The following is a 13864-nucleotide window of genomic DNA, read 5'->3' as shown; positions in this document are numbered from 1 at the left end:
CGGTTTCGGGGTTCACCCCTATTCAGAGTCATGTCTCCTCCTGTTTGCTCAATATCTGACCTCTCCTGACGCCTTCTATGCCAACGCTGACAGCAAAATGGAATAAGGCAGTAAAACAAAACCAATCAAATCGCGAACACAAACAGCAAAGCCTTCCCTGAGCTTCTGCAGCCAGGGAGTTGGTTAATATTGTCTTAGAGAATGCAGCCTCGTGCTCACTAGGGGCATCAGTTCCGTGTCAGGACATCAATCAGGAAATGATTGTCTTCTACCGAAGAATGTCAGATGCCTGCCACTCCCGCTGTGCCTGCAGCGCCAAAGAATCCAGAGAATCCAGCTTTGGCCGCTGGTGCCACAGAACAGCCGCGAGCCCTTTTTTGGAGGAGATTGGAGGTTAAGATGCCCCACAGAGAGCAGATGATAAAGATTTGAACTTGAAACAAACACTGAGGCTGAGAACTATGGGAAAATAATCTCCAGGCCCTAATGAGAACAACTTCCTTAGAAAAGAGGGTTTCGGGTAAAAGGACATGGCAAGAAGCACAGAGTTTTGGTTTTGTGTAGAAGTGTCCTCCGTAAGGGTACAGAATTTTTGTTTTCCCCTGAGCTATAAAGGAAAAGTGTTCTCACCATTGATTTATTATATATTTATTTATTTAAGTTTACTTGTTTATTTTGAGAGAGGTATGTGTGTGTGTGTGTGTGTGTGTGTGTGTGCAAGCAGGGGAGGGGCAGAGAGAGAGAGAGAGGGAGGGAGAGACAGAATCGGAAACTGGCTCTGGGCAGTCAGCGTAGAGCCCAACACGGGCCTCTGTCTCACGAACTGTGAGATCATGACCTGAGCCAAAATCAGGAGTTGGATGCTTAACTGACGGAGCCACCAGGTGCCCCCTCACCATTTATTAAAAAAAAAAAAAAAAAAAAAAAAAAAATATATATATATATATATATATATATATAGTTTATTTATTTTTGCAGAGAGTGTGAGCGGGGAGGGGCAGAGGGAGAGGGAGACACAGAGTCCGAAGCAGGCTCCAGGCTCCGAGCCGTCGGCACAGAGCCCGACGTGGGGTTCGGACTCGTGAACCGAGAGATCGTGACCTGAGCCACAGTCGGACGCTCAACCGACTGAGCCGCCCGGGGCCTCCCTCACCATTTATTTACACAAGGGGAACAGGACGTTGATCTGCGATTTCACTGTGTGTTGGGTACAGGTACTGAACACTTGGTAGCCCTCCCACGTTGTCCCCAGTGTTCACTTGCCTTCCTTCACCCTGACGGGGGACGCTGACTGTGCCGTGTGATCGTAAGACACGGCACTTACATGCGCAAGTTCCCGTCCGAGAGGGAGGCATCAGACCTACACAGCTGGGAAGCCTGGCCGTCCGTGCGACAGAGCTGCTCGGGGCTAAGAGCAAGGACTCATGTCCGACTTAATCCCAACGAGGCGGATGGTAGCTGTAGTTCAACGACAAACCTCAACTCTCCTCGTGTTCATCTCCGCTTTTGAAAGAAGAACCTTTTCAGGTCTAGCCCGTCCTCCTTTTTGAGGCCCTTGCTTCCTTAGGAACCATGGCTGGATCTTAGCATCTTTGATAAGATCTTCTCTATCTTTGACTCAGAAAGCCTCACGGGCCCCTGGGGACCTGTTAACTCTGCCTGGCTGTCAAGGTCCTGCCAATCAGGCCCACGGCACACCTGTAAGTCCTCCTCCGGTCCTCTTCTTCCATCTAGCTGCCTCCCAGCCCAACCAGCCTGAATGAGAGAGGCCACACGTTTCTGTTTCTTTCTTTTGCTTTCAGGCATTTCTCTCCGCTGGGGTTGTGATCCACCCACATCATGTGTGCGTGCCCACATTCTGTCTAACCGGCGCAGCCCAGGTCAAAAGCCTCTTCAAACGTCAGCCAGAAGTCATCTGCTCCTTCTCAAAACTCCTGTATTTTATGTCTATTTATTTATTTTGAGAGAGAGAGAGAGGGAGGGAGAGAACGCATGTGAGCAGGGGAGGGGCAGAGAGAGCGAGAGAGAGAGAGGGAGAGAGAGAATCCCAAGCAGGCTCCACGTTCAGCACGAGCCCGACCCAAGGTTGGAGCTCACGAACCTTGACCTGAGCCAGAATCAACACTCGGATGCTTTACCAACAAAGCCATCCAGGCAGCCCCAAAATCCCATTTTTACGTGAGGGCTATATTTCTGGTCATTGATATGCTGGTATATAATTTAGTCTGAAAACTCGTAAACTTCCTCAAGGCAAGGCCTCCGTGGCCTGGCACAACATCTTGAAATCAGTAAGTACCTAATAAAAGCTGGTTGAATAAAAAAAAAAAAATACATAAATCACTCTTGTTTTCTTTTACACTCACAGAGAGGTGTGCAAGATCATTGGAGATAACTACATCGATACATCTATATGATCACTATAATTTTAGATATAAACATAAATATAAATTCATTCAGCATGAAGAATTCAAAAAAAAAACTAGCCCAGAAATATCGGCAACACGGCATTACCTTCCAGGCTCACACTCGTGGAGGAAAAAAATACACATTAGAGCAGTTACCAAAAGAAGTCATACTTGGACCTAGGGTTGGATATTACGTGTTGGTATATAATGTAGTTTCTATAGAGATAAAAGAACTGTGTTTGTATTCCTTTTTAGGGGTCTGTAATAAAATGTTTAATATATATGTTCCTGGGGCGCCTGGGTGGCTCCGTCAGTTAAGCGTCCAACTTCGGCTCAGGTCATGATCTCGCGGTCCGTGAGTTCGAGCCCCGCATCGGGCTCTGTGCTGACGGCTCGGAGCCTGGAGCCTGCTTGGGATTCTGTGTCTCCCCTTCTTTATGCCTTTCCCCCACTGGTGCTCTGTCTCTCTCTCTCTCTCAAAAATAAACATTAAAAAAGGTTTTTTTAACATATGTTCCTCATACTGTTCGTTTGACACAGTGTGTGAAAAGAAAGGAATTGTGTTCAACCAGGTGTGAGAAACCATGCAAAGTACCCCTCCCCCCTCCTGCTTGGAAACTCATAATCTAAAGTGATATGGTAAGGGTTCCAGAAACCAGACTCTTTCAAAGGATCGCTCGACCTTCATTAACCTTGCTTCCCAACTATTATCCTTGGAACAGCCTTTTGCAGATAACTATTCGTAGCCCAAGGAAAGGGTCTCCCATGGAAAATATTTTAAGAAAACTACTGTTCTAGGGTATTACTTGGGAACAAAACCCAGATGATTTGCGTTGACTCTGCCCTTAGGGCAAGGTATTTGCAATGCTTTCTTTTTGGTCTGTAAGTGATCAAGTCACCTATAAGGACGGTGACAGGGTACGGGAGAGGGGTGGGCCTCACCTCTGTGACCGGCGCGTACCTGTCAGCCCAGAATACAGGCGACAGGAGGGTGGGGGCTGAAAACATCCCACCACACTCTCGCTGCTGGCAAACGTCGACGGGGAGTCCAAAAGCGCCTTTGTTAGGTCTCAGAGCCATTTCTTCTGCGATGTTCTTCCTTCTGCGATTGTATCTGCTTCCTACTTCAAATCTTTCTTCTAAAACTGCTGCGGCTCATGTGGACCCCACTTATTTTCATGATGATGATTTATAACTTTATTTGAAATCCTCCAACCGTACTCCTAAGTAATTGCATAACTCCATTTCCATAATGTTCTAGAACACACTCTCCTTTCCCACCCCACATCCTGTGAAACTATATTAAAACAATAAAATAATTATGGCTGAAATTCATTGGCATCCTAGTGAACATTTGCGCCAACTATCGCAGAATGACTAAGTGTATGATAAAACTTACGAGAATAAGTCTAAGTGCTTTAAATTTATTTGTCCTCATTTGGAATGGTGCCATGTAATTAGGACATAATCAAGTATGCAGTAAAAGTTTGCTGAATAAATGAATGCATAAGTCACTCTTCTTCTCATGGACACCCACGTAGAGGATCATCAGGGACAAATGTATCTATCTATCTCGTTACATATATATACATATATATATATACACACACACAAATATATCTAGATATAAATACATAATCATGTCTCTCTACATAAGCTTATGAGCTGAATAATATATCATTACGAAATGCAATTGTGATAAAATTATTAACCAACATGAAAAACTGCAATGTTCTGGTGATAAATTCTGGAAATGCTTCCCTGATGAAAACCAGGTCCAGTAACGTAGTATAAAAGACAGTTAAGCATAACATAAGATTCGGAATAATGTAATGCTGGGCGTCTATATTTAGGATTCATCAATTCTTTAGCGAAGAAGGCTCAGCCTGAAACAGTATACAAAGGGCTTTATGCAGGAAAAGTCAAATGTCTAAGTAGGAAGGAGTGTGGCATGTTTGGGGGGAGGGCAGCCCAAGAGAGAGAAGGCCTGTCTTTACCACAAGCATGATGGTGGTTTCAAATCCACGGGAAAGAAGGCTCGGTCATGCTAGGAATCATTAAAGAAAAGACGAAAATGTCTCAGATTTCCATGAAAAGAAGATAAACCTTCAGACTCGTATTTGGATACTTGATCTGGTATCACCTCCAAGATGAGAAAGCTAAATGGAGACTGTATTTCTAAAGGGAATCTCTGTTGGTCAGGCCCCCTCCTTCCATTAGGGGAAGGTATTAATTGGGCAAACACATCGCTCCCTCTCAGACCAGCGGTTGGTTTAATAGCGACCCAGCCTGTTGGTTTAATGACTCAATAAAAAAAATGCAACATCCTCTTTTTATAACGTTTTTCACGTGTAAGGCTTCTTTACAACGAAGAGATCCAGGAGACTGAGATTTGGGTAAATGGGACAGACGTCACAGGGAATGAAGCTAGTGACAGTGCGTGTAGAAGCCCCCTTTTGAAGGGAAAAAGAAAATGATACTATAACCTTAAGAAATGGTAATCCTTGTGGCTCCTGTGTGGCTCTCGTGGTTGGGCATCTGACTCTTGATTTCGGCTCAGGCCATGATCTCATGGTTTACGGGCTCCAAGCTGTCAGCGTGGGATTCTCTCTCTCCCTCTCTCTCTGCCCCTCCCTCTCGCTCTCGCGCGCTCTCTCTCAACTAAATAACTGAAAAAAAACTTTAAAAAAATATCCAGATATGCCTTCCATACCCCTCTCATTGGCAATACTGGTTTTTAGGCAGAGAGTATAAAAGAGATAACTATTAATCATTGTACTGTGATAGCAAAGTGAAAGCTGTGAGGTGATAGTCCTCCAATAAATACGTCCCAGAAGGGCCAACGCTGATATTTGATGGTATTATTTTTCAAAGGTTGTCATAAATCAATCTCACCCGCAGAATCTACGGGGGATTAAATACACATTTTAGGATTAGATAGAAACAGGCTTCTTCTAAATGCTTTTCCCCCCGAATGTTCTAAGTCTTTGTGACTAAACTCTTGTTCTGTTTTACCTTCTTTTCCATTACTAGGATAAACGTTAGCACCTTTTGCATTATTGACTTGCCCTCAAAACTAATGGCACTTTTCACTGCATGGCCCAATGTAACTGATAGAATCAGACCATGCCTCTTCTGATTTCCCTCTAAAGAAAGAAATCTTGTTTTCCAGGTAGCATGTGGAACTCAAAGAAGATGGAACGGGGTTTGGTATGGCGTATCCCTAAAATTAAAATCAGGGTATATGTTTCAAAAATGTGAAATGTCACTGAATGGACGAGGTGGAAGCCATCTCATTCCCAGGACCCCTGTCGTATCAGGACAAGAAACTGCAATTGGTTAGGTGTTTGCCTACCACGTCTCCCAACGTGATGCCGATTCATTCACAAATACCCGGAACACCTTTACCCTGCATGGTGCATGCAACAGTGTTCCAAGGGGACAACGGTGACACATAAGCGAACACATACTGGAACAGAGAGTGAACCAAACTGGTGGTAAAAACATGACCTTCCTCCATAAGGTCAAATAGTTTTATTTTGATTAAACACTACAATACAGTATATATCCATTAAAAAAAAAAGAAAAGAAAACTCTATAGCGTATATAAATTATTCCTTCCATTCATCAATCCTTCTCTTTCCCGTTACAGCTTTGGTACGATGTGATTTCGGTATATGATCTTTCAATACTTTTAGCATCACAAACTCAACACAAAGTACAAAACTAATAATCCAAATGAGGGATATTATCATCTACACAGTGGTGTTCAGTGGTAGGAGAAAATCTTACCTTGATGAAATCATGTCACTAGCTAAGCTACAAAGGCGTACCTAGCAGACATGACAGAAATATGCACCATTGACCAGCTAATGTGTGTATCAGTCTTTGTGTGTGTGTGTGTGTGTGTGTGTGTGTGTGTTTACAGAATACCAGCAGCGATCGTTTGGGTGTTGAGTGAATACGTTAAGTCCTCAGCCAGCGTCCCACCTTTGCTCATCTTCCCTCAGCGGCCACGAGCGATCTGGAGACACGTACCGCAGCCACAGTGCTCAGAATTTGACCTGCCACCCGGTGTGGCTCACACTTGCACAGTTTGTCCTGCAGCTAGCCGACATCACGGGGACAGTGCTGGAGGGGCAGTGTGGACCGATCAGCCTCAGGTTGTTCTGAGGGGTCGGCGGTGTGACGTTACAGTAGACAGGCATTCCGGTGGCCTGGAGAGACCCTTGACCTGCCTGGTCAGGTAGCAAGATTGGCTGTTGGTATGACTGCTGGGGAAGTCCTTGAGAGCCCTGGGTCATTGGCACCTGGAGGAAGACACAAGAGAGAGCCCTTCGTGAAGAGGTTGTGCCTGCAGGTCCGGTAAGCCACTGTGGTGTCACAAAACATACTCAAGCATTTGGGTGAGACCTAACTGGTCACCTATCCCGGACAGACCTCTGTCAGCTGTTTTAATCAGGCAAGTCACTTAGCGTCGCCAGTTCCCTGGACCATGGGCATCATGACACCTGCTCACAGGGCCCCTGAAAACCTTGCGGGGATGATGTACCGTGCGGGGACCCTCCAGGGACTACGGTTTGGATCTCCTGCTCTGGATTTCGCTCAGTGGGGAAAGCCGCATTCCCATTCTGGTTTTATGCAGACAAAGTGGCCTGGAATCATCTACAGCAACAGAGACCTACCTCACTCTCAGCCTGCAGCTTTAGAGAGCCATGGAGCTGGAGGGAGAAACTGATGCAATGTGAATAAGGATTGTCAGCTAGGAGGGCCGAGGACAGACTTTTTATTTTGCTTTGGCTTGCTTGTTTGTTTGTTTGTTTTAGGGCCAGACGTGGCTGGTGTGGCTAAATTTAATGATCGGAGCATTTCAATAACCCTTCAGAGTATTTCGGGACGTCAGTCCCAAAAGGGTGTGTGACATTTTTTAAATACCCGGGATGGGTTTAGTCAAGAAAATGCAGTTGGTAGGCCCTCTACATGCCCTTTGAATAAATCTGAGCTGCCGTGTCTCCTTTAAATTAAAACTGTCGTGACATGAAATTTTGGAGGCTGTGTACTAAAAATGCATGGAAGCTTGTCATGAAGGCTTTTTCCCAATAGGCAAAATCTCAATGGACTATCCAAAGGTCTTCGTGAATATCACTTTAGACTACAGCATCTTCTTCCGCGAATAGAAGTTTATAGAGTTTAAATACCTTTTTAGCAGGACATTCAGAAGCCACAGTAGTAAGAGAAGCATGCGTGTCCCGTTTTCTGCTCTTCTGCTAATCTTAATTCAAAGTCAACCATCGACAGGAGCTGGGCATGGCACCCCCCACCCTGCTGACCATCCATTACGGGGCGGACTCACGGCCTCTACTTTGGCAAGCTCTACTTTATAAACCAGGATTTTCCAAGCTGCTGATGTGCACCTGATAAGAAGACATTGTTGGGTAGGAGACCATCACGCCTTGCACCGGATTCCCCGGTTGGTTGCTCATCACGTTCTGACTCTGGGAAGGCTGTTGCACTCCTATGAGGCCTTGGAACCCCTGTTGACCAGACAGGACTGGCTGGTAACCTGCCAAGAAAAACCACCTTTTGAACAGGCTGTGCCAGCAAGAACACAAGTGAGATTTCATGGGGGTAAAAGCACTTGTTCACAAAACCTTCAGACATCCCAATCTCCCCATCAGCGGGGTGTTGTCTAAATACTTATTTCCTAGGAATGCGTCTTGTTGCTCTAAGAGGAGACAAGAGTATGATGCCAAAAAAATTCACTGATATTTACATCTTCGGGCAGAACGGTCCGGCGAACACGACGTGACAATGGTCAATTTTTTTTACGGCACAAAGACAGGAACCTCTATTGGTATCACCGGCCCTCTGATATCTGTGGTTTGCTTTGTTTCAATGATATTCGGAGTATTCGTAAATTATCAAGTGGTTTTTTTTTTCTAATTAAATTGACTCATTCTCTTACTATCTCACCTTTCAGCACAAACTCATTTCACCCAGTGATCATCAAACTGCCTGTTAAATTTTTATTTTCCATGCCCTAGTGAACAAAATGATTCACTACTCTGACTAATTCAACGTCCACTGCCATAGACAAAAGGCAGCAACTGGAGAAAGATACGGCATGCTTTTTATTCTGTTTCAACGCCGGCTCCCCGGCGAATATTCTGGTACTCCAATAAGTGACCACGTACGTTAATAATACGGAATACAGCACTTAAAAAAAAAAATGTCTCTGTTGTGTCCTTGTGAGTGGGTCAGTTGCTTGGGTTTCTTTTCTTTTTGAAGTGTATCACAATTTAAATCTTGTAATCATTTTAATCCCCACCACAAGTGGTTTCAAATGCATTCTTTTTCTTTTTTCAAGCTTTTATTTATTTATTTTGAGAGAGCGAGAGCAGGGGAGAGGCAGAGAGAGAGAGAGGGAGAGAGAGGATCCCAAGCAGGCTCCATACTCTCAGCGCAGAGCCCGACGTGGGGCTCGAAGTCACGAACCGTGAGATCGTGACCTGAGCCGAGAGCAAGAGTGGGCTGCTTAACCGACTGAGCCACCCAGGCGCCCCTAAATTGCATTCTCAAAGGAAGGGAACACTTCTTATAGAATTCCTGGGAAGAAGGTTATGATTTAGGTCAAAATGATGTGGTGGTAGAAAAATAAAACAGATTCACTTCATGACGTAAAGTAAGGTCTTTCCGGAGCTTCTACTACAAACCATACTGACTACTCTAGAAAAAGTCCATCCGCTGCCTTAACACAATTCTCTGAGAGAAAAATCTTTAAGATCTCAGATTGTTTTAAAACACAAACACTAAGCCATGTTTTACAGCCAGATTTTAAGAATCGAAACAATCAATATGCATTGTTAATAAATAATCTGCATTTCGAGCGCATGTGAGAGTTTTAACTTTATATGGAGGACAGGTAAAATTATATTATAGTCTTTGCAGGGGGCAACATCTTGCTCTCCTTTGGCCTACTTATAATTGCCTTCACTCATCACAGAAATATTGTGGAAACAATGGCTTGTGAATAGTCCCTGAGTTGGGAGATCAGCTCCATTGGTCACACAAGCTGTCTTCAGTCTGGAACACCTGAGAACAACAAGTCTGGGGAAAAGCCAAGCTGGGAGGCCTGCCCTGTGCTGGCCGCTGAGGGGGCCAAGTGTGGACTTTCGAAAACCACCCTTCGATCTTCCTGTGTCCCATTGTTTTACCTTCACATTTGTCACCCTACTTCAGCTTCAAAGTGGTTTGAGCCTGCTATTTTAAGTTTTTGTAAGGACATCACATATTAAGAATGTAATTAAGAGTCACGACCATCTTCCCTCCGACTACTTTGTGCCCACAGTCAAAGCCTTCCCTGGACGTGCTCTGCAGGCCTACGTAAGACTAAGAACATCGGCTCACGGGCTGCGTTCCTAGAAGGTTTACAGGTTATACAAAAAAGGAAACCCCAGCAGACTCGGGAATAAGAAATCGGGACACAGGCCATGTGACGACCCTCACTATCTCCCAGAATGCCTCGTCTGCAGAGGCACTTGGGAGAAATTTATTTTAACACTGCAGACATACCTTGTTTCTTGGGGCTTTGCTTTAACACGCTTCGCAGATACCGTATTTTCTACAGATCGAAGGTTTGCGGCAACCTTCAGATGAGTCTGTTGGTGCCATTTCCACAACAGCGTTCGCTCCCTTTCGTCTGTGTGCTACAGTTTGGGGTTTCTCACAGCATTTCAAAGTTTTTCATTATTATGTTTGTCATGGTGGTCTGTGATCAGCAACCAGTGACTGCAACTTGCGCAAACCTCAGATGATGGCCAGCCCATTTCAGCAGGAAGTATGTTTTAATTAAGGTACGCACGTTGCGTTTTTAGACTTAAGGCTATGCTACACTTACTAGACTACAGTACAATGTAAACATGAGTCTTACATGCACTGGGAAGGCAAAAAACTTCGTTTGGCTCGCTTTATTACAATAGTCACTTGGTTGCGGTGGTCTGGACCCGAACCCGTCACACCTCTGGGAAATGCCTCTCCTTGCAAACAGTCGTGGTCTATTATTTCCCTTGCCTAGATAGTCCACTCTAATGCGTATATCCATTGGCCCTGCAAAATTCTCTTACTCTTTTACCATTTTGTTATGACATTATTCCTGCCCCTATCCAACTCGTGCTAGCAAGAATTGTCTTACATGTAGGAAAACAACCTGATACGAATGTAGACAAACGATCACCCGCCGTATTCCTCCCCATTGAATTCCACAGCAAAGAGCAGACACTGTGAATACACTTTATAGTCCATGTGATGGTAAATATAATAGAGCCTTATTTCTGGCTGAAGATTCAAAGCACAGGTTGAAAAGGTGAGGGATGTCTTTGAAAATTCTGACTTCTATCTGGGCACATGGTGAAAGCCCCGTTGGGTCTTTTTGGTTCTTTTTGCGGAACATACCTAGCTAAGATGGGAACAAAAGAGGGGAGGAATGGAATGGGGGGTGGGGAGGAGGGGTGCGGTGGCCTTGCTTCAAAAGATTATTTATGTAGTTGTTTACTGAATCCTTCCGTTCTCTCAGAGTCCTCTTCAAAACGTTCAAAACTAAACTGACATAACCTATGAGAGATTCATTTATTACACCAGCTCTAAACCAAAATTGGGATGAAGGGAAATAAGTCTTTTTTTTTTTTAAGTTTATTTACTTTTTTTGAGAGAGAGCGAGAGAGCAGGGAAGGGGCAGAGAGAGAAGGAGAGAGAGAGAATCCCAAGCAGGCTCCACACTGTCAGCTTGGAGCCCGACATGGGGCTCAAACTCACAAACCGTGAGCTCGTGACCTGAGCCCAAACCAAGAGTCAGATGCTTAACCGACTGAGCCACCCAGGTGCCCCAGTTTTATAACAGAGCCGTTTAGACATACAGAAGCAGACTGTCTTGATAGGAAAAGGAAGTGCACTCCAAATAACATTCAAGGAGAGAAAAACCTGCCGGGGGCTGTGTGGCCCCATCCCCGTACAGGCCCAGACCTGGGGGTGGGATGCATCTCTGCCCAGAGCACTGATGCAGTGCATGACGGTGACGCCCTCCCCCAGCGAGACTTGCGGATGTAAATACTCAGTCGTGCAGAGAGCAAGGAGCCACCAGCTCTGCACTGGGGTCCCGCGGTAAACACACTTAAGGCACATAAAGATTTATGCGGGAAGCGGATAATGCTCTGCAGTTTCAAGATGAAAACTTAAGTGAGGTAAAGCCCAATTTATATTCATGAATCCCATCCATTTCTCAATAGGCTCCCCAGGCAACAGATCTGCATCTAGAATGGTTTAATTGCAGCTGCCCATTTCTTTAAACGACGTTACAGACGGTAGGTAGCAGGATGGTCCCTAAGACAGGAGGCTTTCTGGAATGTGAATCTGAGCCCTGGTCCAGAAATAGATGGACAGAAATGTGAGACCACTGACCTAAGAACGAACTAAGCGTCTGCCCAGGACACAACCCACCCAAAGGCCGAGACGGCAGAGCTGGAGGCAACCTGCTTATCTCGTCTATTCAAATGAGAAATGTGTTCCAGTTTGTCAATTCTTGGCTGTGAAATGATCACTTTTTCATATTTATTGAGGATTAGCGAGATATAATACATCGTACAAAACAGAAACAGCAACAGTGGCTGCCCTGTAGGCTTGCTATGGAAATCATAAAGACATTAGCTATTTTTATTTCTTTTTCAGCCAAGATTCATTCAATTTCCAAGTCCCGTGTATCATTTGTTTTCTGAAGGTAAAAAGGTTAGGAATGGACAAGTGCCTCCTAGCAAATAAAAAAAAAAAAAAAATGCACTCTGCTGGGATTGAGGGGTTGTAAGATTTAAAATGTCTGGATCTGATCAGTCGGAAAATGTACTAGTGTTCTTTTTTTTTTAATTTTTTTTTTTTTCAACGTTTATTTATTTTTGGGACAGAGAGAGACAGAGCATGAACGGGGGAGGGGCAGAGAGAGAGGGAGACACAGAATCGGAAACAGGCTCCAGGCTCTGAGCCATCAGCCCAGAGCCCGACGCGGGACTGGAACTCACGGACCGCGAGATCGTGACCTGGCTGAAGTCGGACGCCTAACCGACTGCGCCACCCAGGCGCCCCTGTACTAGTGTTCTTAGTGAAATACAACAGTTATTGAATACTCTTGGTAGTTGCAGGATACTTCATTAATATTCTGCCAAGGCAACGTTTCTCTCGATGCACCACAATTAGGAAAAAATCAGAATGTAAATTGATGAGAGGCTATGAATTGGCAAGATTGTGATGGACCTATTTTAACTAGTATTTGAATGCTCTGTTACAGAGCCAACATTTTGAAACTGAAGGCAACGTCAAAGTAGCAACCTGTATTTCAGGGTACTGTCGCCTCAGCTGTTGTTGGGTTACAGATGTGAAGACAGGGAAAGGAGTGGTTAAGAGGGCAAGTGCTTATAGAACAAAGAGAAGCTACCACCTCCCCTAACCCACTCAAGCACTGTCATTCACATGTTGTGTTTATTAAGTAAAATATTCTTAATGTGGCGGACTGTCTTCAAATATGAAAATTAGTAGTTTTTCATATAATAATTACTTATCTTGGAATGATAAGATGTCAATATTTTTCTAAGTTCCTAGGGAACACATGAGCTCTCTCTGAATTCAAATCCTGCTCTTTGTAAATGGCTTTGAAATAGAATTACAGTAGGTCAGCTGCGGCAGGGCTGGTGAAGGATATGAAGAAAAATGCTGACTCAGAACTGGCTTCTCCCTCTGCTGAATTTTTATAGTTTGTGCCTTGGGCCGTTTTCCAGGATCTTCCCAGTTCTGGTTCTTGGTTTCAATTCCTTTACACTTTCATCTTCTTCGAAGATTTTCCATTACAAATGAGCTAACTAGCTATGTATGGTGATCACTCAGTCTCATCCAAACAGTGAATTAAATGCTTTTACCTTGTGTCATGACAATCCTGGGAGGCGGTCACTGTTATTAAATTGCTTTTACAAAAGAGAAAACTGACTCACAGGGGTGTAGGGATTGTTCAAGGACACAAAGCTACAAGGAGGGAAGGCTCAAATTTTAGTCATGGTTTTCTGACATCAGCACCCTTGCTGATATTCCCTAAATTGTAGTACTATTTATTATACATTATTCTAGTTCTCATACCCTAACAATTCCTTTAGTGTGTCAGGTATTTAATGACCATTTATTGCATTAATTGTTTCTCAGTAATTAAAACAATTAAGAGGACAAGACTTATGATTTACAGTTTGGTGAAGATGATCTTGTTAGTATCAAAGAAAGGAAATCAAAGGCAAAGTATAACTTCCCGGTCCAAACAAACTCATACCACTCAGTAACAGTTTTAAAGTCTTGTTACTCAGATTAGGGGACACCAGACAGGCAGTTGGGTTGGAGTAGGATCGGGCTAAGTCAAACAGACTCTAGTCCCTTCA

The 13864-nt window shown here is 44.3% G+C and overlaps 1 protein-coding gene across 26 annotated transcripts in view; it reads right to left on the bottom strand.

The window, feature by feature from the left end:
- Window positions 1-5897: 5897 nt before the first annotated feature.
- The window catches only part of ARPP21 (cAMP regulated phosphoprotein 21), a 157469-nt gene continuing 149502 nt past the window's right edge, over window positions 5898-13864 (bottom strand). For all 26 annotated transcript variants that reach the window (XM_086720359.1, XM_086720378.1, XM_086720369.1 and 23 more), the window contains 2 exons: window positions 7820-7968; window positions 5898-6715 (listed from right to left, as the gene is read on the bottom strand). In XM_086720359.1, coding sequence (XP_086576485.1) covers window positions 6458-6715; window positions 7820-7968 — 407 coding nt within the window. In that variant the 3' untranslated portion in view covers window positions 5898-6457. The remainder of the gene's footprint in view (window positions 6716-7819; window positions 7969-13864) is intronic.

Source organism: Puma concolor, chromosome C2 (assembly GCF_028749965.1).
Source record: "Puma concolor isolate L17-30 chromosome C2, mPumCon1.1.hap2, whole genome shotgun sequence".
In the NCBI taxonomy this organism is placed as follows: Eukaryota; Metazoa; Chordata; class Mammalia; order Carnivora; family Felidae; genus Puma; species Puma concolor.
The sequence above is the reverse complement of the archived record's forward strand: the minus strand, read 5'-3'. Positions and strand labels throughout refer to the sequence as shown.